This window comes from Carcharodon carcharias (assembly GCF_017639515.1).
Source record: "Carcharodon carcharias isolate sCarCar2 chromosome 32 unlocalized genomic scaffold, sCarCar2.pri SUPER_32_unloc_1, whole genome shotgun sequence".
In the NCBI taxonomy this organism is placed as follows: domain Eukaryota; kingdom Metazoa; phylum Chordata; class Chondrichthyes; order Lamniformes; family Lamnidae; genus Carcharodon; species Carcharodon carcharias.
The window spans coordinates 533,952-557,592 of record NW_024470685.1 but is presented as its reverse complement, the minus strand read 5'-3'; the positions used below and the strand labels follow the sequence as shown (position 1 = coordinate 557,592).

The window sequence follows — 23,641 nt, the reverse complement described above, 5'->3', positions numbered from 1 at the left end:
GAGGAGGGGGTTCAGAGCAATTCAGCACTTGAGTGAAAACGAATGGTGTTCATCTCCAGTTCTTCCAGCAGAACACAGACAGATTCAAAGTCTCTGCTTCAAACACAAAGATTACAGCAGCTTTTCACATTGAATTGACTTGGAATGAATTGGATGAGTCCCACAGCTCCAGTTCCAATTCTGTATAAAATCAGTTTTATTCTTATATAAAAATAGTTTCAAGTTTCAAATAGTGTGGGGTTTCTGCTGGGAATGAATGAAGGCCTAAATTACTCTAATGCAATTTCCAAGCGCTCAGACTAAAATTATGAAATAATTTAGAAGTAAATTTAGAAACATCTTTCTTCAGTTGATTTCAGAGCTACATTCACACATTCACATTTGGACAGTTTGGCAGTTACACTGGTAACTCCTTTCCTGCAATTGTGGGGCGGGTGGGGTGGGCTGGGTGGGGTGAGGGGGATTCCCATTTCCTGGTGTCTTCTCCATGATCTACCTCCCTGACACCACTCCATTACTTCAACTTCCCAATTTCACAACACCTCTCCTGAAATGACTTCTCCTCACACCAACATGGCTACCTCAAGAGACATCTCTCCCAATATTTAGCCTCATCTTCCCCATTCCATCCTGTCACCCCCTCACAGCAGCAGCAGTGTGTACCATCTACAAGATGCATGGCAAGAACTCACCTAGGCTCCGACAGCACCTTCCAAACCCACGACCTCTAGCACCTAGAAGGATGCATGAGAAAACCACAACCTGGAAGTTCCCCTCCAAGCCACACACCATTCTAACTTGGAACTATATCAACGTTTCTCCACTGTCGCTGGGTCAAAATCTTGGACCTCCCTTCCTAATACCTACACCACATGGAATGAAGCAGTTCAAGATGGCAGCTCACCATTCAATACGATCATGGCTGACCCTCTACCTGAACTCCACCTTTCCTCCTCCTCCTCCTCTCCATCTCCCTTGATTCCATCATTAATGAGGCACACAACATCTAGCACAGTAGAACAAAGAGTTGAGGGCAGTTCTTGACGGCAATTAGGGATGGGCAGTAAATGCTGGCCTAGCCAGCAATGCTCATATCCCATGCAAGGATTTTTAAAAATTCCATCCTCCCTCTCCATGCACCCCCTCCATCCACCTGCTCCTGCCTCATTCCACCATCCTACCCCATCCACCTTCCCCCTTCCAGATGTGATTTCTCCAATTATTAGTTTCCAGACACTCTGCTCAACTCCATAAGGACTCTCTTCTGCCAGCATCAATCATGCTGGGACCAAGCATCCTTTGATGTAAAATCAGAGGAGGAATCTTCAGCATCTGCCAGGGGTTTTAGTTCCGAACCTCAATTCCATCCCTCTCCTCCGCTACCTGCTCAGACTCAGCCCTCTCTGATCCAATATCTGGCCCCACTTTAGGCCTTCCCTAAATAAAACTTTGCCCTAACTCTTCTTCTGTCAGGAGCTATCGAAATGAAGGCGTAATTTTTAATTAATACCAATCCATAACCACCAGATGACAGGAAAATAAGCAATCAGAAAATCAGCAATGAGAAAAACAAGCATATAAATCTGATTTTGGTGATGTTATTTGCAAGTGAAATGTTGGGCAGCAGAGAGGGTTCCTCTTATTACTCTATTTTGAAGAAGAGCAGTGGAGCTTTCATTTTCCCTCAACCAACATCACTAAAAGCGAGTTATCTGGTTACTATCATTTTCTTATTTATGGGATCTTGCTACTCACAAATTGGTTACTGTGTTTTCTACATTATTACAATAACTTCAAAAGTGCTCCATTGCTTGTAAAGTGTTTTGGGGCCTCCCGAAGCCTTGGAAGGTGAAAGTCTTCCTTCCTTCTACAGAGAGGTCAGATGGACTCTGCTTTAACTTCTCATCTGAAGACAAAGTTAAAGGATTGACTGTCTTCCTGTGTACAGGCATGAGAGCTTTAATCAACATCTCCTCTCTACGTCATGGAGGATTTAAATTCCCCCGATATTAATTGGGCAGAAAAGGTAGGTAAAGGACTCCTTTCTAACCCAATATGTAAAAAGCCCAACAAGGGAAGATTTGCTTTGGACCTAGTAATGGGGAGTGAACCAGAGCAGATAAGAGAAATAGAAGTAGGGGAACATCTAGGCAATAGCGGCCATAAAACAATATATTTTAAGATGATGAAAACCACCTCAATAGTTTGGAGAAAAGTTGCTTTGAGGGGCCGAGAATAGAACTTTGAAAAATAAAACAGCAGAAATATTGGAAAACAACGACAGAATAACAATGGGGAACATTTAAACCAGTGTTCAACAGAGTTCGAGAAAAATATATTCCGCTAAAATTAAAGAATAAACTAAATACTAGTGGGACTCAAGGGATGAATAAAGACATAGGGAATAATTTAGGGTTAGGAAAGAGGCAAACGTTAAGTAGACAGACAAGAGAGGGGTGCAGCATAAGACAGAATGCGAAGAGATTCGGAGAGAAATCAAAAAACAAATAGAAAGTCAAAGTTTAAATTCACGCAGGCATTTCTACCTTTTAAATAACTAACTGTGGGCAGATTTGGTGACTTTTCAGTGTATATGATTTGTTACAAAAAATTCTAACTCTAAATACTGACTTGAGTGAAAAAGGAAAATTATGTGAAAGCAGTTTCAGGAAGTCATTTGCCTTTTTATTGATCTGTTTTGTAGGAATTCGATGGGTTGGCTTTGTATGGCCTTTTGTTTAAAACAAGTGGAGATAGCTTTCCATACCTGATCAATATTTGAGCAAATCCGTGTGGCCAATTGAACAGATATTGGTTAGTTAAGTCAATCAAAAAATTGGAACAGATGATTTTTGCATGTTACAACCACCTGACCCTCTGGGTTGGTGAGACACACTAGACACAAAACTTTTAATTATGCATAGAATTGATCTGATATGACTGTGAAGGTCAAGTGTGAATTTTAAAGAATCCTTAAAACTACATAATTTTCAACAGTTGAAGATTCTTTTTAGCAATATTACAGTTGTCCAAGCTGAGAGAGTGTGATTCACCATCTTTTCATTATGAGTAGGATCAGTATGGTTATTCTTAACTAGATGCTCAACATTTATGAGAGTGTATTAGCAACCAGATCAAAACGCAAAGTCTACATAATGAGCTATTTATTTGTAATATACATTATACATGAATTTATTTTTAACACATGCATGAAAGATTCTTTATAGTGCAAAATTTTCAAATCTTCAGAATATTAACTGAAGTTGTCAACATTAAGACACAAGATAATGTTGATTTCAGTACCAGCTTGCCTATCCTTTTGCATATAATAGGCACGACCATACCACAGGATTTATACTTTTAAGATCCATATTTCATTAGAAGAGAGAAAATATACAATTGCAGTGCAAAGTACAGTTTTGTGGAAAAGCAAAAACTGGACCTTAATTTAGTGCAATGGGCAACAGTAGATAAAACCTCAGGGCTTCGAAAACCTCAGTGATTTTCGTTTCACCAGCTGTTCTTGCTGCCTTGCTGCCTGAGCTTCTTCGAGAACATCAATCACCCTCTGGAACAGAACATTTCCAAACATCATATTCAAGTTATTGATTATTGTTGAACTTTAAAAGCTCAGGTATCAAGTTCACCAAACTAACTGCTGAATGGTTAAAGTAGCTTAAGTTTAATGGGTAGTGGACCTGCTATCTAATGTTTAAAAGATAGACGTAGGAATATCTTCAATGTGATCCATCAGTTCACAAAATAATTCTTGCGGAAATTTATAATTCTGCGGGTTTCAAATTGTGCACTTGTTATACCTCTAATTTTTTTTGTTAATATTTGACCTTACTGTTCACTCCCTCTACCCACCAGCATACTGTGGCTTCATAGGATGCACCGCAGCAACTCACCCAGGTTATTTCAACAACACTTCCCCTCTGTAATCTCCTTCAACCAGAAATGTTGTGGAAATCACTTCCAAATAGCCCTCCAGGGTGTCCTGACTTGGGCACATCAAAGTTGCATCACTGGGTTAATAGCCTGGCATTCCTTACAAAACACCATCACCATAAGGGCTGGAGTGGTTCAAAAAGATGGTCCATTATCACCTTTCTCAGGGCAGCTCGGAATGGGGAACATGCGTGACCTGCTCAGTGTCATCCACGTCCGAGAAACTACTTTTTAAATTATATTGAAGAGTTATAAGTATATGGTTTTTAAGGTTTAAAACAACATCTAATTGAAATAGGTCTGGTGCAAAATTAACAATTTAGAAAACAAGTCCATGTTCTTATTTTCAGTACAAAAACAGAATTACCTGGAAAAACTCAGCAGGTCTGGCAGCATCGGCAGAGAAGAAAAGAGTTGATGTTTCGAGTCCTCATGACCCTTCAACAGAACTGATCTTTCTTTACAAGGAGAGGGAAATATAAGCTGGTTTAAGAGGGGGGGGTGATGGTGTGGAGAAGTGGAGGGGGGGTGGTGTTAGGATAGGAGCAGATCATCAAAAGATGTCACAGACAAAAGAACACAGAGGTGTTGAAGTTGGTGATATTATCCAAACGAATGTGCTAATTAAGAATGGATGGTAGAGCACTCAAGGTACAGCTCTAGTGGGGGTGGGGGAGCATAAAAGATTTAAAAATAATGGAAATAGGTGGGAAAAGAAAAATCTATATAATTTATTGGAAAAAACAAAAGGAAGAGGGAAGAAACAGAAAGGGGATGGGGATGGAGGAGGGAGCTCAAGACCTAAAGTTGTTGAATTCAATATTCAGTCCGGAAGGCTGTAAATGCATAGTCGGAAGATGAGGTGCTGTTCCTCCAGTTTGCGTTGAGCTTCACTGGAACAATGCAGCAAGCCAAGGATGGACATGTGGGCAAGAGAGCAGGGTGGAGTGTTAAAATGGCAAGCGACAGGGAGGTTTGGGTCATTCTTGCGGACAGACCGCAGGTGTTCTGCAAAGCGGTTGCCCAGTTTACGTTTGGTCTCTCCAATGTAGAGGAGACTGCATTGGGAGCAACGAATACAGTAGACTAAGTTGGGGGAAATGCAAGTGAAATGCTGCTTCACTTGAATGGAGTGTTTGGGGCCTTGGACGGTGAGGAGAGAGGAAGTGAAGGGGCAGGTGTTACATCTTTTGCGTGGGCATGGGGAGGTGCCATAGGTGGGGGTTGAGGAGTAGGGGGTGATGGAGGAGTGGGCCAGGGTGTCCCGGAGGGAACGATCCCTACGGAATGCTGACAGGGGGGTGTGAAGGGTAGATGTGTTTGGTGGTGGCATCATGCTGGAGTTGGCGGAAATGGCGGAGGATGATCCTTTGAATGCAGAGACTGGTGGGGTGATAAGTGAGGACAAGGGGGACCCTATCATATTTCTGGGAGGGAGGAGAAGGCGTGAGGGCGGATGTGCGGGAGACGGGCCGGACACGGTTGAGGGCCCTGTCAATGACCGTGGGTGGAAAACCTCGGTTAAGGAAGAAGGAGGACATATCAGAGGAACTGTTTTTGAAGGTAGCATCATCAGAACAGATGTGACGGGGGTGAAGGAACTGAGAGAATGGGATGGAGTCCTTACAGGAAGCGGGGTGCGAGGAGCTGTAGTCAAGGTAGCTGTGGGAGTCAGTAGGCTTGTAATGGATATTGGTGGACAGTCTATCACCAGAGATTGAGACAGAGAGGTCAAGGAAGGGAAGGGAAGTGTCAGAGATGGACCACGTGAAAATGATGGAGGGGTGGAGATTGGAAGCAAAATTAATAAGTTTTTCCAAGTCCCGACGAGAGCATGAAGCAGCACCAAAGTAATCATCGATGTACCGGAGAAAGAGTTGCGGAAGGGGGCTGGAGTAGGACTGGAACAAGGAATGTTCCACATACCCCATAAAGAGACAGGCATAGCTGTAACACCGTCAGTCACTGACAGTGTTAGACGCACAGCAGTGAGAAAATCACACAGTGCTGTTAGTATATATTACAAGGCTGTTGTTCAAAGGAACCACAATAGTTGACATCTTCAATCTATTTGTGACCTCAAAAGCTCAACTCAGTGCAGAAAATGAAAACGTGCATTTATATAGCACCTTTAATGTAACAAAACCCATCTTCTTGCAATCTGCAAGAGCATTTTCAAACAAAATTGACACCTAGCCATGAGATATTAGGCAAAATGACCAATGGCAAAGTGGTCAAATCTTAGAGGAGGAAAGAGGTAGAAAGGGGGGAGAGGTGCAGGGAGGGAATTCCAGATCTTAGGGACTTGGCAGCTAGAAGGAATGGCCATCAAAGGTGGAGCGATTGAAATTGGGAATGCTCAAAAGGCCAGAATTAGAGGATTATAGATATCTCAGCGGGTTGTAGGGCTGTAGAAGATTGCAGAGACAGAGAGGAGGAAGGATTTGGAAACAATTGAGAATTTTAAATTCGAGGTTTTGCTTAACCAGGAGCCAATGTAGCTCAGCCAACACAGGGGAGGTAGGCGAGTGGACCTTGGTGTGAGTTGGAACATGCGTAGAGAACTTTAAGTAACCTCAAGTTTGCGGAGGATGTAACTAGGGAGGCTGGCCAGGGATCCATTGGAATAGTCAAAAGATGAAGAACTTGCAGTGAAAAATGAGTGCAGATAGGCAGGAGGATAGCCTCAGACTCAGGAGTTTGCTGATAGCAAATTAGACACAATAGGAGATTTCAGCATTTGGTTAAGAGAGTAAGCAGGCAGCTGTCAGATGCAATTCAATATGGACAATTCTAAGTCATGTTTTGAGAATATTAAGGACAAGAAATGCAATGTAAATAGTAAAACTCTTAAGAGGAACAGAAAAATGATGCAGACATTTTTAAAGATAGCAATGCAGGCATCAAAAGGCCATAAAAGGGCAATAGATTATACAGAAGGCACTGAATACAAAAAAGGTGGTGTTGAATTTGTATAATACATCAGTTAGACCACCACTGGCACATTGCACACAGTTTAGGTACCTTGAATCAGAAGAGTATTAGTGTTGAGAAAATAGACACCAGAAATCACTAGAATCTAACCTCAAATAAGGGGCTGTCAAGAAAAGCTTTTCCCCACTGGGACACATAAAGCTAAAGGAGACAAGGATTCGAGAGGGTAAATAGCGAAAGATCATTTCTGTGAATTAGCAAATCTGTCAAAGGGGAGGAAAAAATTCAAGATCATCTCCCCAAAAAAATGGAAGAGGACTTTTACTTAAAAAGAGCTTTAGTAAAACATGGAATGTTTTTCAAGAAGTGGCCACTGAGCCACAGACTAGCATCACAATAAAAGAGAATGGAAAATGACATAAGGGGCAATGGGCAGGGAAATGGGATTGAGAGCAGTTAGCTCCAGGCAGCCTTGATAAGCTGCAAACTTGCCTGCGTGCTCTGTTATGATGTTGTGAATTCGATTACCAGCTAAGTCAGGAACTAATATCATGAGCTGAGTCAATTCTGTTGTACCACACAGTAATCCTTTCTTGGTCAATCTTTGGAACCATGCAGATATTATTAATTTAAGAATTGTTTTAGTATCTAATCCTATCTCTGGTCCTTTCACCTGATGTTGCCTCATCACAATGACAAGGGTTACAACTTACAAAAGAAAAGGGAAAAAGTGAGGGAATTATTATATTTAGTTAAATATAATAAGGAGTCTGGCAAAACTAGAATGAGTTTGCTGGAGCCCAGATGTTTATCTGCTGTACAGACACAGGAGATGGGATATGAAAACGGAGCATTACAGTGTCACCAATGATGGGGGGGATGCAGTTACAGCACAATAAGTTTACAGGTGCCTTTCCAAGTAAGAAATAACTAGGAGCAGGAATAGATCATTCGGCCCCTCAAGTTTGCTCCACCAGTCAATATAATAATAATGCCTAATTTGATGTGGCCTCAACACCACTTTTCTGCCTGTCCCCATAACCCTTGACAATCAAAAATCTGTCTAACTCAGTCTTGAATATATTAAATGACCCAGCCTCCACTGCTTGCACCAGTTCAAATGTTGACATGGGAGTTAGCGGAGATAAAAATACAACAAAAACATGACAAGAGAAAGTCACGTTTTTCAGACAGGACATATATACATATACAACTTTTAATGTAATAAAGAAATGTTCCCTAAGAAAATCATGCTAGCATCAAACATTCCATTCCTATTCAGACAAAAATATTTACCTTTGCCATATTCGTGTCTTGGAAAATCACTTTTTTCACAAAACCTTCAGTCCCACAATTTGAAAATCCTATTATTGATTGATCCTGTAAAAAGACACAACATCACCTTTCTATCGCTCGAGTTGTTGCCTCCTTAGCTTTCATTTTTGTTTAATAATTCTTCTGGAAAACTTCTGTGAATAATATTTCTGAACTATGTTTTAGATAAAGTGCAACGACACAATCCCCGCCCCTGTTCAGCTGACAGCCAGATCCCACATCATCTACACTATTCCTCTAAATCCAACAGTTAGGGGGCAGCCGAGAAGGGCTTTGCAAGGCCTTTCCTTCCACCACATAACAAACTTACTGGCTTCTGGATTTCCCCACACTGACATGGCAGAGCTTTGTCCCTCCTACATTCTCAGATTCCATCTAACAATGTTTACTGCACAAAAAATACAGAAATTTGTTTCATTGGCTTTGCATATTCTGAACACTGATGGAACTATGCCAGGAGTCCCACCAGCTCTGGCTCTAGTATTGTTCTGAAAGAGGATGTTTGTAAAGTCAACATTGGGCTAAATGTCATGCAAATTTAAGGCACAGAATACTTTTTAACAACTACTTTTAATAAAACACTCAAATTCCCCAACCATGTTCACATTCTCCGAAACACGGGGACACTGTTAAAGCCGTATGACAGAAGCTGTCTCTGTTTAATGATGAAAGCTTCAAGCTGCTTTTCAAATCACAAAGAAGTGCAGAAACAATTGTGTTTGAGAAATACTGGGCTGGAGAGATACGTAGTTTATGTTTATTATAAAGGATAACGTCCTTTGATTATTATAATAATTTAAAAAATCAATTTAGTATTTCTCAGTGAGCAAAGCATAATCATGCACGGGAGTTAATTCACACTTTCATCATACTTCAGTGAGCCCTTCAATGCCAGATGCAGTTCGAGTATCGCACAGTGTACCTTGATGTACAGGCTCAGCACGTTGCCTTCTAAAGTTGGTGGTTGAACAAATTCTTCAAAAGTGTAATTCCAGTCATTGCCAAGATGGCCCAGAATCTCATCAGACATACATACGACCCTCCTAAAAAGGAGGATATGCGAAGGTCAACTTGTGCGTAGTGCAGGGTTAAAACAGGTTTTGATTCCTATATACCAGTGAATAGTAAACTAATAGTCTAAACAATTAAAAACCTGGCTTGTACATGTAGCTTAGGGAACCTTCCAAAACTCCTGATGGGCTCAGCTTCCTATTGATTAAAGGAAATCATAAAACACCACTTGAACTCAACACCCTCATTAAACACTTCCATTCATTGCAAAGCTGCCAAACTAGCAATCACCACAAAACCAACCAAATTATTGGCATTATTCTTCAAGCTCTTAAGAGGGCCACCTAAACTTATATCAGAATAAACACTAGAAATGATTTCAAAACTTAAGCTCACTCATCCCGATTTTTAAAACTCAAACTGCAGACAGCCCTTCACCCCACAGCCTGCACTCGCTTTCTACACTGTCCCTGACTGCAAAGACCCCTCAGTCTGGTCTTCAGCGCTGATATCTTTGGAATTTCTGTGTATTTAATAACTGAATTTCAATAGTTTGTGCCTCTCTGCTTCCGTCACAGAATGCAGTAATATTAATGGTAATATGTTATTCCTTTCTGTACCGTGCCTTCATGGCCTGGTTACCCGGCTGGTCAATTTCAGCCTCCTTTCTATCTAACTCAATGCCCAGATCTATAAGAGGTACAAGCCTTGTAGTCACACTTAGCCATTTAGCTCTTGACCAAAAAAAGCGATCTGCAGGCCCTGGCTTCTTTTAGTTATTATTTGGTGGACCCACAGCCAGGAAGTGGGAAGTTTCGAGAAAGACTGCAGATAGAGTTTCTAGAGTCACTAGCGGCAGTTCTGGGATCATGAAACATTGAAGATACAGCCTAAGGATTTGTGAGCATCAATTGGGGTACGGTGTGTCGGAGCATTGGGAGGGTCTGAGAACAGTGGCAGTGGGGTTGCTGGGATCTGTTAGAAAAGCGGGTGGGAGAATCAGGGGCTGGGCATATTGGTCACTTCTGGGGAGAAAGGACTCCAGGACCTAAGCGTCAGGCATTGTCCCTCAACAGTGTTCCGGTTGTCAGGCTCCTCCCGTTGTCTGTCGGCTGACATACCTTCGTACCATTTTCCCACCATATGGTTCTGGCCTTCAGGGTAATTTTTTTTTTGCTGGGAGCTCCCTTAAGGCTGTGATTTTCCATTTGTTTTTTTTTAAAAAAAGAGCACGGTACCAGAACACATTCATCACACCTTCCTTCCACCTGGCAATCGAGGCAGGGTCAATGAATATTTTTTAAGGCCAAGTTTGTGATTGACAAGGGAATCAAAGGGTATCGGAGCAGACAGGAATACGGAGTCGAGACCAGAATCAGGTCAGCCAATGATCTTAACAAACGGTCAAGCAAGGCTCAAGGGGATGAATGGTCTACTTGTGCTCCTAATTTGTATGTTTGCCTGCTTTTTGTGAAAACACTCACTGCTTTTAAAAAAAAAAATCAGCACTGAAGTACATTATTTTCCAATTCTTTTTTGTGGAAAAATAGCCAACAGAAGACAGAAATTTGACATATCCTCTCTCTGAGGTTAACAACAGGTGTGCAAGTATTGTTAACACTGACATTGTAACTCTCATCAAAACAAAACATCCAAATTTGATGGCTGGGAAAGTGCGACAGCATTATATATCTCATGGGGCTCCCTTCTCTATATAGAAGACTGGGAGGTGGTCAGATAGAGCTCTTTAAAATTGTGATGAGGTTCAATAGGGTAGGATGCAGGGAAGATGTTTTCAATTGTGGGGGGAGAGCAGAACTAAGGGTTATAAACATAGGAGAGTCACTAATAAATCCAATAGGGCATTCAGGGGAAATGTCTTTCTCCAGAGAGTGGTGAGAATGTGGAACTCATTACCACAGGGAGTGGTTGAGGTGAATAATGTAGATACACTGAAGGGGAAGCTAGACTGATACTCAAGGCAGAGAGGAATAGAAAGCTACATTGAAACAATTAGATTAATTAAAATGAGAGGAGGCTTGTGTGGAGCAAAAATAATGGCATAGACTGGTTGAAGCAAATGGCCAGTTTCTGTGCTGTAAATTCAATGTGGTGGTTATACATGCCCACCATTAGAAAAATAATATAGTGGCTGTGTTTTGTTTGAGTTATGCATTTTTGAACTGGTTAAATAAAATTGCTGAGTCTGCCAAGAACCAGTCGGTATTTCGTGTACCTGTTTGTGATGAGCAGATTGACCTTTTTCTTTAAATGTGAACGACAATGGAAACGGTAGTTTTCTCCTTCAAACTTCTGAAACTCCAATTTCTGTAACAAAATTAAACTGCAGCTGTCATTTGCTCCAGCGATAATTAAGCAAAGCATGAAATTTAAACACGTTATTCCCATTAGGTGCAAGCAACAAGTGTCTGGCAGAACGATTAACTTGTTAGTACGTGGCCCGAAGAGCAGAACCATGTTGCATATGAATGCAAAGGTGCCTTGAAACGTTAATTCAGCAACTTGGTGGAGGGCATCACATCATCAAAGCCACATAATAGTGGGGATGTTCGCTGATGATTGCACAATGTTCAGCACCATTCACAATTTCTCAGTTACTGAAGCAGTCCGTGCCTACATGCAGCAAGACCTGGACAACATTCGGGTTTGGGCTGGTAAAGTAGCAAATAACATTCATACCACATAAGTGCCAGGCAATGGCCATCTCCAATCAGAAAGAATCTAACCATTACCCCACAGCATTCAATGGCTTTACCATCGCTGAATACCCCACCGTCAACATCCTGGTGGTTATCATTGATCAGAAACTGAACTGACTAGTCATATAAATACTGTGGCTTCAAGAGCAGGTCAGAGGCTGGGAATTCTGCAGAGAGTAACTCACCTGACTCTGCAGTTTGCTCAGTAGTGGTGCTATTGAGCCACTCTTGGAGAGGGACGTTGAAGTCCTCCACCCAGAGTACATTCTGCGCCCTTACCACCCTATGTGCTTCCTCTAAGTGATGTTCAACGTGGAAGAGTACTGATTCATCAGCTGAGGGAGGGCGGTAGGTGGTAACCAGCAGGTGGTTTCCTTGCCCATGTTTGGCCTGATGCCATGAGACTGGTCCGGTGACTACAACCACGCCACTGCCTCCCCATGTGATGGAATACTCTCCATTTGCCTGGATGAGTGCAGCTCCAACACCACAAGAAACTCAACACCATCCAGGACAAAGCAGCCCGCTTGACAGGCACCCCCAGACACCTTCAACATTCACTTCCTCCACCACCGATGCATGTACCATCTACGAGGTGCCTGCAGGGACTCACCAAGTCACCATCGACAACAACTTCCAAACCCATGACCTCTACCACCTAAAAGGACAAGTGGATACATGGGAACATCACCACCTGCAAGTTCCCCTCCAAACCAAACACCATCTTGACTTTAGTCTATATCTCTGTCCCTTCGCTGTCGCTGGGTCAAAATCCTGGAACACCCTCACTAACAGCACTGTGGGTGCACCTACACCACATGGACTGCAGCGGTTCAAGGCAGCAGCTCACCACCACCTTCTCAAGGGTAATTAGGAATGGGCAATAAAAATGCTGGCCTAGCCAGCAATGCCCGTGTCCTGTGAAATAATAAAAAACACGATCAGTCGGAGAAGGCACGGTGTGTAAAGGAGAGGGGAGGAGTGAAATACTGATCGCATGTATTCCATGTTATGCGAACCAGTCAGAACAGAACTGACAGAAATCTGCTGAAAGCATATGAAAGCATGATACTTTCAAATAATCCACTGCAGCTTCGTTCCAAAATAGAAGACAAAGATCAAAATCTGTAATCAAACTTAGACACAGCAAATACGTTTAATGGCAAACTCTGATTACAAGCTTCCTGCTTTTTGTCTAAATATCATCCGAAGCTTCTCTGTAGCCCAAAGAGAAGCTCAGGTCTCTAAGCTAAACTGTTCAGAAGGGTCATTTTAGGAATTCTAAGCTTTAACTTTAAATTAGATGTAAATATTGGCATTTGCTAGCCATTCAGTATTGCCTGCAGTCCAATCCAGAATTTAAATAAAAAGAAAAGTCTCTGAAGAAGAGTCATACGGATTTGAAACGTTAACTCTGTTTCTCCCTCCACAGATGCTGTAAGACCTGCTGAGATTTTCCAGCATTTTCCGTTTAAATAAAAAGAAGTGTTCTCAGATGTCAGCCTTTTCCGCTTTCTGTGGTCCTACAGTACTGCTCAAATTATATCTCAGAAGAATACATCTCAGAAATGTATTTTGAAAGCTGCAAAAGGTGCACAGAGCCCTTAATCAATTTAGTGCCTATTCAACCATAACCTCTTTGTTTTATTTTTTTTAACCATCAGAAAAATATAAACTAATAGCATGCAAGCATAGTGTGAGGCAGTGGATATAGTCAATTTTGGCTATTGCAGAGTTGAAGAATACTTAATGCTGAGTGTTCCCCTGCCAGATGCTTCAAGCATCAGTCTGTTGCTTTCCGAATGGACAGAAGTACACGGAACAATCAGAAACAGGTTTAAGTTAAATTTGCCCCTATCTGGGAAGCTCCAGAACCACAAAGGAGAAATCCGATTTCCAACTTTGGGCTGGCAATTCAATTTGCCAAGTCTGTTTCACTCGAAACAATTGGAGAGCAAGAGACCAGGAAACTGGAGGTGAGTCAGTAGAGTCTGGGAGTCAAACTGGCAGAACTCATGTTTATGAGGAGAATTGTAGCATTTTCTCCCATCAATAGGTTGCCTGACAGGTAACCAAAGACAAACAGGCTCAACCATTATTGCGATGGAATCTTTAACAAAGCAGCTCGAGCAGTGAATGGAATGGAAAATTAACCGAGATACTCAGCCTCTTCCTTCATCGTTATGTACAGCACGTTACTCTCCCTTTTCATGACATGACAAAAACTGGGGAGGGAAACACAGGAGACAGTGAAAGAAACCAGAACAGAACAGTTAGGGCATATAAGGCAGAAATAAACAAATTCCAAACAGACTGCTGGAAAAGAGATACAGAGACAATAAAAACATTTATTTTTAACATCCCAAGGCACTTTGCAGAGGAACAATCAGCCAGAGGAAAATGTCGAGATTGAAGGGAAAATATCAAGAATGGTGATCAAAAAAACTTGGCCACAAAAATGAGCTTTAAGGCCGGTCTTAGAGGAAGAGAGCTAAGCAGAGTGGCAGGGGGTCTGGGGCTCAGAATTCCAGAGTTTACAGTCAAGATGATGGGAGGCACAACAACCAATGATGGGTCAACAGGGAGGGAGGATGCCAACAATAGCTTACATTTAACTTAGTGAAAATAGCTCAATGCTTTCACAGGACCGAAAAGACAAAACATGACCACTCGTAAGGAGATATTAGGGCAGAAGGCCAAAAGCTTTGACAAAAAAGGTAGGTCTGAAGGAGCATCTTTAAGGAGGAGAGCTGTAGAGTATTAGGGAGGAATTCCAGCACTTTTGGCCTACAAAGCCAAAGGTACAGCTGGCAATGGTGGAGTGATGAAATTTAGGCCAGAATTAGAGTTCTGAGTGAAAGGAGTTGTAGGGCTCCTGGAGGTCACAGAGACGGAGAGGGGTGAGACCAGAAGATAACATTAAATTGGAGGTGTAAGATGACCGGAGGCAATGAGGGTAAGCAAAGACATAAGCAATGGGTGAATGGGACGTGGTGCAGGATTGCTAACAGACACAGTTCTAGATAAGCTCAAATTTAAGGCAAATGGTGAATGGGAGGGCAATCAGGAGAGCATAAGAATAGTCACATCTGGAGGTGAGAAAGGCATGATGAGAGTTTCAACAGCAAATGGGCTGAGGCACCGGCGGAGTCAGGAAATGTTACATAGGTGGAAGTGGGCAGCCCGTAATGGAGACCATACAAGCTTGCAAGCTAGGATAGGGTGATGGGGTAGTAAACATTCTGACTAAGACGTAACTGAAATAAAGATCATGAGCTGAGAGGGGAAGCACACTTAACAACACAAGACAAACCAAGAAGTCACAGCCACTGAATGGAGCACCATTTTTTTCACAAAAGTATGTTTAAGTACAGCAAACCCTGACTGAGTGACATGGAGTGCTACTTACATCAGTTATTGCACACCTAACACCCTCTCCCCTCCCTCCCACAGACTGACAGTAAATGCATACAAGGTACGAGCTCTCATCTAAATGGAAGAAATCTCAGTGAACGTGGCTGCACGAGCATTGCTGTTTACATATACTGGATGCGCCGACTTTTCCAAAGCTCATCACTGTACACTCACACAACAAATACGCACCAAAAACAATGCGTTTTAGTCAAGATGCAGCAGCAACATTGTGTGTAGCCAGTATAACAGACACACAGCAGTGCAAGTCTAGGTCAGATGAGCTATGTTGCCAAAACCAGACAGGATGAACATGAATTTCCACTCATTCACTGGGATTCGGACCTTATGGAACAATAACAAGAACAATCATGATCATTGTTAATAAAACGCTTGTAAAATGTGATGTAAAAAGTTAAAGTAAGAAGAATCTCACTTTATGTTTATGGAGATAAATAGTTTCATGGTGAGGTGAGAGTGACTGCCCTTGACATCAAGGCAGCATTTGACTGAGTGCGGCATCAAGGAGTCCAAGCAAAACTGGAGTCAATGGGAATCAGGGGGAAAACTCTCCGCTGGTTGGAGTCATACCTAGCACAAAGGAAGATGGTTGTGGTAGTTGGAGGTCAATCATCTCAGTTCCAGGACATCACTGCAGGAGTTCCTCAGGGTAGTGTCCTGGGCCCAACCATCTTCAGCTGCTTCATCGAAGACCTTCCTTCCATCGCAAGGTCAGAAGTGGGGATGTTCACTGATGATTGCACAATGTTCAGCACCATTCATGACTCCTCAGATACTGAAGCAGTCCATGTTCAAATCCAGCCAGACTTGACAATATCCAGGCTTGGGCTGACAAGTGGCAAGTAACATTTGCATCACACAAGTGCCAGGCAATGGCCATCTCCACCAAGAGACAATCTAACCATCACCCCTTGACATTCAATGGTATTACCGTCACTCAATTCCCCACTATCAACATCTTGGGGGTTACTATTGACCAGAAACATGAACTAGACTAGCCATATAAGTGCTGTGGATACAAGAACAGGTCAGAGGCTAGGAATCCTGTGGCAAGTAACTCACCTCCTGATACCCTAAAGCCTGTCCACCATCTACAAGGCACAAGTCAGGAGTGTGATGGAATGCTCTCCGCTTGTCTGGATGAGTAAAGCTGCAACAATACTCAAGAAGCTTGACACCATCCAGGACAAAGCAGCCGCTTGATTGGCACCCCATCCACAAACATTCACTCTCTCAACCACCGATGCACAGTAGCAGCAATGTGTACCATCTACAAGATGCACTGCAGGAATTCACCAAGTCTCCTTTGCCAACACCTTCCAAACGTACGACTTCTACCATCTAGAAGGATAAGTGCAACAGACACATGGGAACACCATCACCTGGAAGTTCCCCTCCAAGCCACTCACCATCCTAACAGTTCCTTCACTGTCAATGCATCAAATTCCTGGAACTCCCTCCCTAACAGCACTGTTGGTGTACCTACACCTCATGGACTGCAGCGGTTCAAGAAGTCAGCTCACGACCACCTTCTCAAGGGCAATTAGTGATGGGCAATAAATGCTGGCCTAGCCAGCGACGCCCACATCCCATGAATGAATTTTTTAAAAATTAGATAAGCTCCAGGGACACAAGCAACCTAAAAGGTTTGCACTCTGCCTGGTGATTAGTGAAGTTAACATGTTGACGCTCTCTGCTTAACCCTTGGTATACCCAACAAGAAATGAACTTGTAACAGAGGGGAAAAAAAATCACATGCCTCACACAAAAAACTCAAGAGCATTCTATCAAAGCCCCTTCTTACTTGTCACTGGACTACCTTCAAAACTGAAAGCTAGGTTTTAAAAAAATGAAGGTTATAAGAAACGAGGAAAGCCTGTGCACTCATGCAACTTGAGTGCTTCCCTGTTGATGCGTGCCGAAGGTTTTCATCTTCACATTCATACTTGTAACAGGAATTTTGATCTCAATGTGGTGGAACTTCAAAATGAAGAGTATAATCCAATTACCTCTCTTTTCTCCAAAAATATACCTGCAGGTTCTGTTCATTGCATTTTTAATAATCAGATTTTGAAAAGAAGTGAATTATAACCAGTACATCAAAATGTGAAAAGAAATGCACATTTCAATGGCAGAGTTAAAACTGTTTTTGGTTATAGCCAGAACATATATTTGGAAAAATACAGGTACTTCTATTCTACCTGCTCAAATATACACATCTCCACATCAACAAATTGATGAGTGATTATCCTTTCCAAGCTAGTGCTAAATTTTGAAAAAATGGATAGGAGACGTAAGGATTAATCATTTATAATTTTGACATTTTAAAACATTTTAACTACCACGTAAACATTTGTTGATCAGGCACATTGAAGAATCAGGCTATTAAAACAAATATTTCACAATTCAACAAATGAAACACATCAGAAAGCAAATTATAACATTACGTTCAGGAAGCACAAAGTCAAACTTCAAATCCAATTTATTTTTACTTTAAATCAAGGTATTCACTTATATTTTTTGCCGCTATAATATGAATAACCAGAATAAATATAGAAATAAAAACAGCTAAAAAGGTACAAGAACAAGGCTACAGGTGTTTCATGGTATAGATCCGTCATGTTCACAGAAGCAAAGTTTATTGGTGAGCCTACGTGATACATACAAGTTTAATCAAAGTACAAACCAGTTCAAAATACAACCTGTTCATCATGACATACATACCCGTTATTTACTGTGACTTGTATATAGAGATAAGAAATTTATATATTACAAATTTAAATATATTTACATTTGATGCTGCGACATTAAATGAGTGGGTTAAGAAAAAGCATACAGTGTAAAGTTGATATAAGCAAACCGATTTAAAAGCTCTCATTCCATATCTTGCTGCATGTTTAAAAAAGAGAAAGAGAGAAGTAAGAACCTTGCCGTGTTAAAAGACTGAAGAATAAATGCTTTTTCATTTAACAGTTTTGCGATGTGAGGAAAGAAAAATGAAAACTTGCAATAAAAAGTTGTTGGAAAAATCACAAAAGGTTTACAATATTCAGGAAAAAGAGGACCGATTTAGTTTTTGGGGCGCAGACTACAGTGAGTAGCAACAGACAGTACACGTACAGTAGATGTGTAATATTTCTCACACCAAACTGCTGTTTGGAGCTTGTAACAATGGTGAGAAGAAGCAAATGCAGATTTAATACCTGGTTCTATTGCACAGGAATGTGCAAGGCAAAAAGAAGTTAGGGACCTGCGTGATAGAAGGGTGAACAAGAGTGGACAGAGGATGGGATGGTCCCTCTAAAGATGAGACAACAGAAGAGAAGACCAGGTTGTGGAGCAGGCTCAAGGAGCCAAATGGCCTACTCCTGCTCCTATGTTCCTAAGATGTGGTTAAGAGTGGGATCATGTCATTAGTGAACAAGGCACAGGATAATTTGGAAATTGCAATCTCCCATCCCACCAGCCTCCAGATGTGCTAGATCATTTCCTGCCATTTCTGCTGTAGACTGCAATTACTGCTCATGATGCACTCCCTTCGTCACTGAGAAGTCCAGACACAACTTGGACAATCAGATCATCTAAATGTTTCCATTTTGTTGGTGAGTGCGATCTTAAACGTTCGATAACTTTCCAATTCTACTTTGCCTCTATCTCTATCCAAGATCACTTTCTGAGAGCATCCATGAGAGATGATAACCAACATTGGAGATTCCAAAACTGAATGACTTGGATACCACTTGCAATGACATCTCAGACAGTCTTAAAAGGGCTCTATACCAATAAAGTCCCTGGTTATATAGTGTGCAAAGAGTGATGAAGGGGAAAATGTCTATAAAGACCTTGAAGCCACTATGATGGAGCTAATAAATACAGGAGAGGTCCCACGGAGTTTCAAAGATATTAATCAGGTGTTGGGGTTCAGAAAGGTGACAAGGGATTACAAAATACAGGCTCTTCAATCTTACATCAGTAACTGTCAAAATAATGAAATAGATTGTTAAAAAGAAACAAGAGGATCACGTATTAAAATATCCTTGTAAGTAACATGGTTTCATAAAAGGCAGATTCTGTTTGAATTTCGTTAAGGATAGAGCATCACAAATCAAAATTGGAACTCTGTAATACAACATACCGAATGTAGCCTTCCATAAAACTCCACATGAACAGCTGGCTGCAGGCTTAGGATAGTGGACATCTTTAGTAAAGCCTGAAGGTGTGCAAGGAGCTGGCAGAGGGAAAGCAGTCGTACTAGTTGAGGGAGTGAGGTAGAGCTGGGGGATTTGTGGAGTGAAGTGGCTCAAAGATCGGTAGCAGGTCCTGACGGTTTCCGGTTTATATAAATGAACTGGATTCAGAAACACAATCTAAGCTGGTTAAATTTGCAGATAACGTCAAATTGGGAGAGCGGCGGATGGTGTGAGTCAACTTTACTAAAGCAGCTGAGGAATTACTAAAGGAGATAAGCAGTTTCTACGAGTGAACAGAACAGCAGAACTATGGCAGGCAAAGCTCAATACAGATAAATGGAGATGGTACAAGAGATAAGGTGGGGTGCGTCCTTATGTGACACTAGACTCAATACTGAACATGTCCATCTAATGCACTGCAGGAATCGAAGCAAACAGAACACATTCACAAAGCAGTAAGCCATTCAGCCTCTCAAGCCTGTTCCATCATTCAGTCAGGTCATAGTTGAAATGTACTTCAATTCAGTTTACCCACCTTTCCTCTATATCCATGTATAGAGTTACATAGTAAAAAAATTCCAACATTGTCTTCAAAATTTAAATTGCCCCCGCCCCCGCTGACCCCCCCAACCCCTCCCAGATCCCAAAGATTCTTTTGGGGGAAGAGAACTCCACATACATTCCTCCACCCGGGATCGATGATCATCTGCATTTACCTTGACTGATCCCACCATTATTTTAAAGACGGAACGCCACTCAACTATCTAAATTCAGCAAAGCCAAGTTTATGCCACCTGTCTGGATTCAGAGAGATATACAAGCAGGGAACCTAACTAGCTCACACTCAAGCAAAGTCAAAACACTCGAAAGCAACTAAGATTTTCTAAAAAGTTTAAGGTTTTCATTGTGGTTTTGTTGTACTGTAGATTAACCAGCAATAAGTACACCAATAAGAGGCCCAAAAGTTCCACTAATTCTCATGGCTGAATTGAACTTTTAGGGACCGCAATCAATATTGACGGATTCAGTACGAGCAGTGAAGTGATGTATGATGGATAGCACTGCCATGATTTGTGTACCACAACAGCTACGAGAAGGACTTTGGACATGACGGGGAAGAAAATTGCACATTAAAAAAAAGTGTTCACGCACCAAGTCATGAAAAATAAGCTACAGCATTGTGAAATATAACCCAAAGAGCGAAACTCAACTCAGCCAGCGGGGATGCGGCAAATACAGCTCAGCGAGTGGAGGCACAACAAACACAGCTCAGCGAGTGGAGACACAACAAACACAGCTCAGCGAGCGGGGAGGTAGCAAACACAGCTCAGCGAGTGGAGACACAACAAACACAGCTCAGCGAGTGGAGACACAACAAACACAGCTCAGCGAGTGGGGACGCAACAAACACAACTCAGCGAGTGGAGAGGCAACAAACACAGCTCAGCGAGCGGGGAGGTAGCAAACACAGCTCAGCGAGTGGAGAGGCAACAAACACAGCTCAGCGAGTGGAGGCACAACAAACACAGCTCAGCGAGTGGAGACACAACAAACACAGCTCAGCGAGCGGGGAGGTAGCAAACACAGCTCAGCGAGTGGAGGCACAACAAACACAGCTCAGCGAGTGGAGACACAACAAACACAGCTCAGCGAGTGGAGACACAACAAACACAGCTCAGCGAGTGGAGACACAACAAACACAGCTCAGCGAGCGGGGAGGTAGCAAACACAGCTCAGCGAGTGGAGACACAACAAACACAGCTCAGCGAGTGGAGAGGCAACAAACACAGCTCAGCGAGCGGGGAGGTAGCAAACACAGCTCAGCGAGTGGAGACACAACAAACACAGCTCAGCGAGTGGAGACACAACAAACACAGCTCAGCGAGTGGGGACGCAACAAACACAGCTCAGCGAGTGGAGAGGCAACAAACACAGCTCAGCGAGTGGGGACGCAACAAACACAGCTCAGCGCGTGGAGACGCAACAAACACAGCTCAGCGCGTGGAGACACAACAAACACAGCTCAGCGAGTGGAGACACAACAAACACAGCTCAGCGAGTGGGGACGCAACAAACACAGCTCAGCGAGTGGAGACGCAACAAACACAGCTCAGCGAGTGGGGACGCAACAAACACAGCTCAGCGAGTGGAGAGGCAACAAACACAGCTCAGCGAGTGGAGAGGCAACAAACACAGCTCAGCGAGTGGAGAGGCAACAAACACAGCTCAGCGAGTAGAGAGGCAACAAACACAGCTCAGCGAGTGGAGAGGCAACAAACACAGCTCAGCGAGTGGAGAGGCAACAAACACAGCTCAGCGAGTGGAGAGGCAACAAACAGAGCTCAGCGAGTGGAAAGGCAACAAACACAGCTCAGCGAGTGGAGACACAACAAACACAGCTCAGCGAGTGGAGAGGCAACAAACACAGCTCAGCGAGTGAAGACACAACAAACACAGCTCAGCGAGTGGAGACACAACAAACACAGCTCAGCGAGCAGGGAGGTAGCAAACACAGCTCAGCGAGCGGGGAGGTAGCAAACACAGCTCAGCGAGTGGAGGCACAACAAACACAGCTCAGCGAGCGGGGAGGTAGCAAACACAGCTCAGCGAGTGGAGGCACAACAAACACAGCTCAGCGAGTGGCAATAGGGCTTCGCTTGGGAAATGGAGCAAGTGACCAACTACCAGAGTTTAAGTATCCTTCATAATCCTGAGAGTAACATTCCAGCTAACTTCAGTGTGTATGAAATAGTAGTTGGTTTACTTCCTGCATTGCCAAAGCCACAACTTGCGAAACCAAAGCTCTTTGATTTGAAGCATCATAACTTTCTTAATCTTGTAGGAGACCAATACAGGATTAAGATTACTGTTTCACCTATTTTCCGGTTTCCAAACAATAGCAACAGATTTTACCTCAAACAAGTGGCAACCCTCGGATTCAGTGCGATCATAAGGCCTGATGATCCCATCTTCACGGATACACCGCGGTGGGCGGAGTTTATTTACATCTTCAGTTGATTCTGCTACCCTAGAAGAATCAGGTATTGCAATAAATGACTGGTAACTTTTTGCTTATAGAGTTAATGATTATTTTTTTGAACCCCTGACTTCATCAATGGAATAAGTCCATTAAAAGCCCAATTTTTTGGCATGTCATCTACAACTTTAAATATTCTTTCACTTACTCCACTGCTGGCAGTGTGGGAGCTATGGATACCATCTACAAGAGGCACTGCAGCAACTCACTGAAGCTTCTTCAACTGCACTTTCCAAACGCATAATCTCTAATGCTTAGAAGGACAAGAGCATCAGGTGCATAGGAACACCACCACCTGATTTTCCCACCAAGCGAAATAGCATCCTGACTTGGAAATATATCGCCATTCCTTTGACATCGCTGGATCAAATTTTCTGGAACTTCTCTCGCTAATAGCACCTTCAAGATGGCAGTTCATCACCACCTTATCATGGGTAATTAGCAATGGTTGAAAAATGCTGGACTTGGCACAACACTCATCCCAAGGTAAAAACAAGTAAAATGTAAGGCAAGTATCACAGAATCACACAGTGCAGAAGAGGCCCTTTGGCCCATCGAGTCTGCACCAACTTTTGAGAAACACCTGACCTACCTACCTAATCCCATTAACCTGCACTTGGCCCTTAGCCTTGAATGTTATGACGTGCCAAGTGCTCATCCAGGTACTTTTTAAAGGATGCGAGGCAACCTGCCTCCACCAACCTCCCTGGCAGCGCATTCCAGACCCTCACCACCCTCTGGGTAGAAAGGTTTTTCCTCACATCCCCCCTAAACCTCCTGCCCCTCACCTTGAATTTATGTCCCCTTGTGACTGACCCTTTAACTAAGGGGAACAGCTGCTCCCTATCCACCCTGTCCATGCCCCTCATAATCTTGTACACTTGATCAGGTCGCCCCTCAGTCTTCTCTGCTCCAACAAAAACAACTCAAGTCTATCCAACCTCTCTTCATAACTTAAAATGTTTCATCCCAGGCAACATCCTGGTGAATCTCCTCTACACCCCTTCCAGTGCAATCATATCCTTCCTATA

The 23,641-nt window shown here is 42.7% G+C and overlaps 1 protein-coding gene across 5 annotated transcripts in view; it reads right to left on the bottom strand.

The window, feature by feature from the left end:
• Positions 1–3,147: 3,147 nt before the first annotated feature.
• Positions 3,148–23,641, bottom strand: part of vps13c (vacuolar protein sorting 13 homolog C) — a 351,237-nt gene continuing 330,743 nt past the window's right edge. For 4 of the 5 annotated variants that reach the window (XM_041181313.1, XM_041181309.1, XM_041181310.1 and 1 more), the window contains 5 exons: positions 22,487–22,601; positions 11,468–11,559; positions 9,143–9,263; positions 8,182–8,265; positions 3,148–3,568 (listed from right to left, as the gene is read on the bottom strand). In XM_041181313.1, the coding sequence (XP_041037247.1) occupies positions 3,479–3,568; positions 8,182–8,265; positions 9,143–9,263; positions 11,468–11,559; positions 22,487–22,601 (502 nt within the window). In that variant the 3' untranslated portion in view covers positions 3,148–3,478. Of the gene's footprint in view, positions 3,569–8,181; positions 8,266–9,142; positions 9,264–11,467; positions 11,560–12,592; positions 14,177–22,486; positions 22,602–23,641 lie in introns of those variants that run through there. The other variant, XM_041181311.1, reaches the window with a different exon arrangement.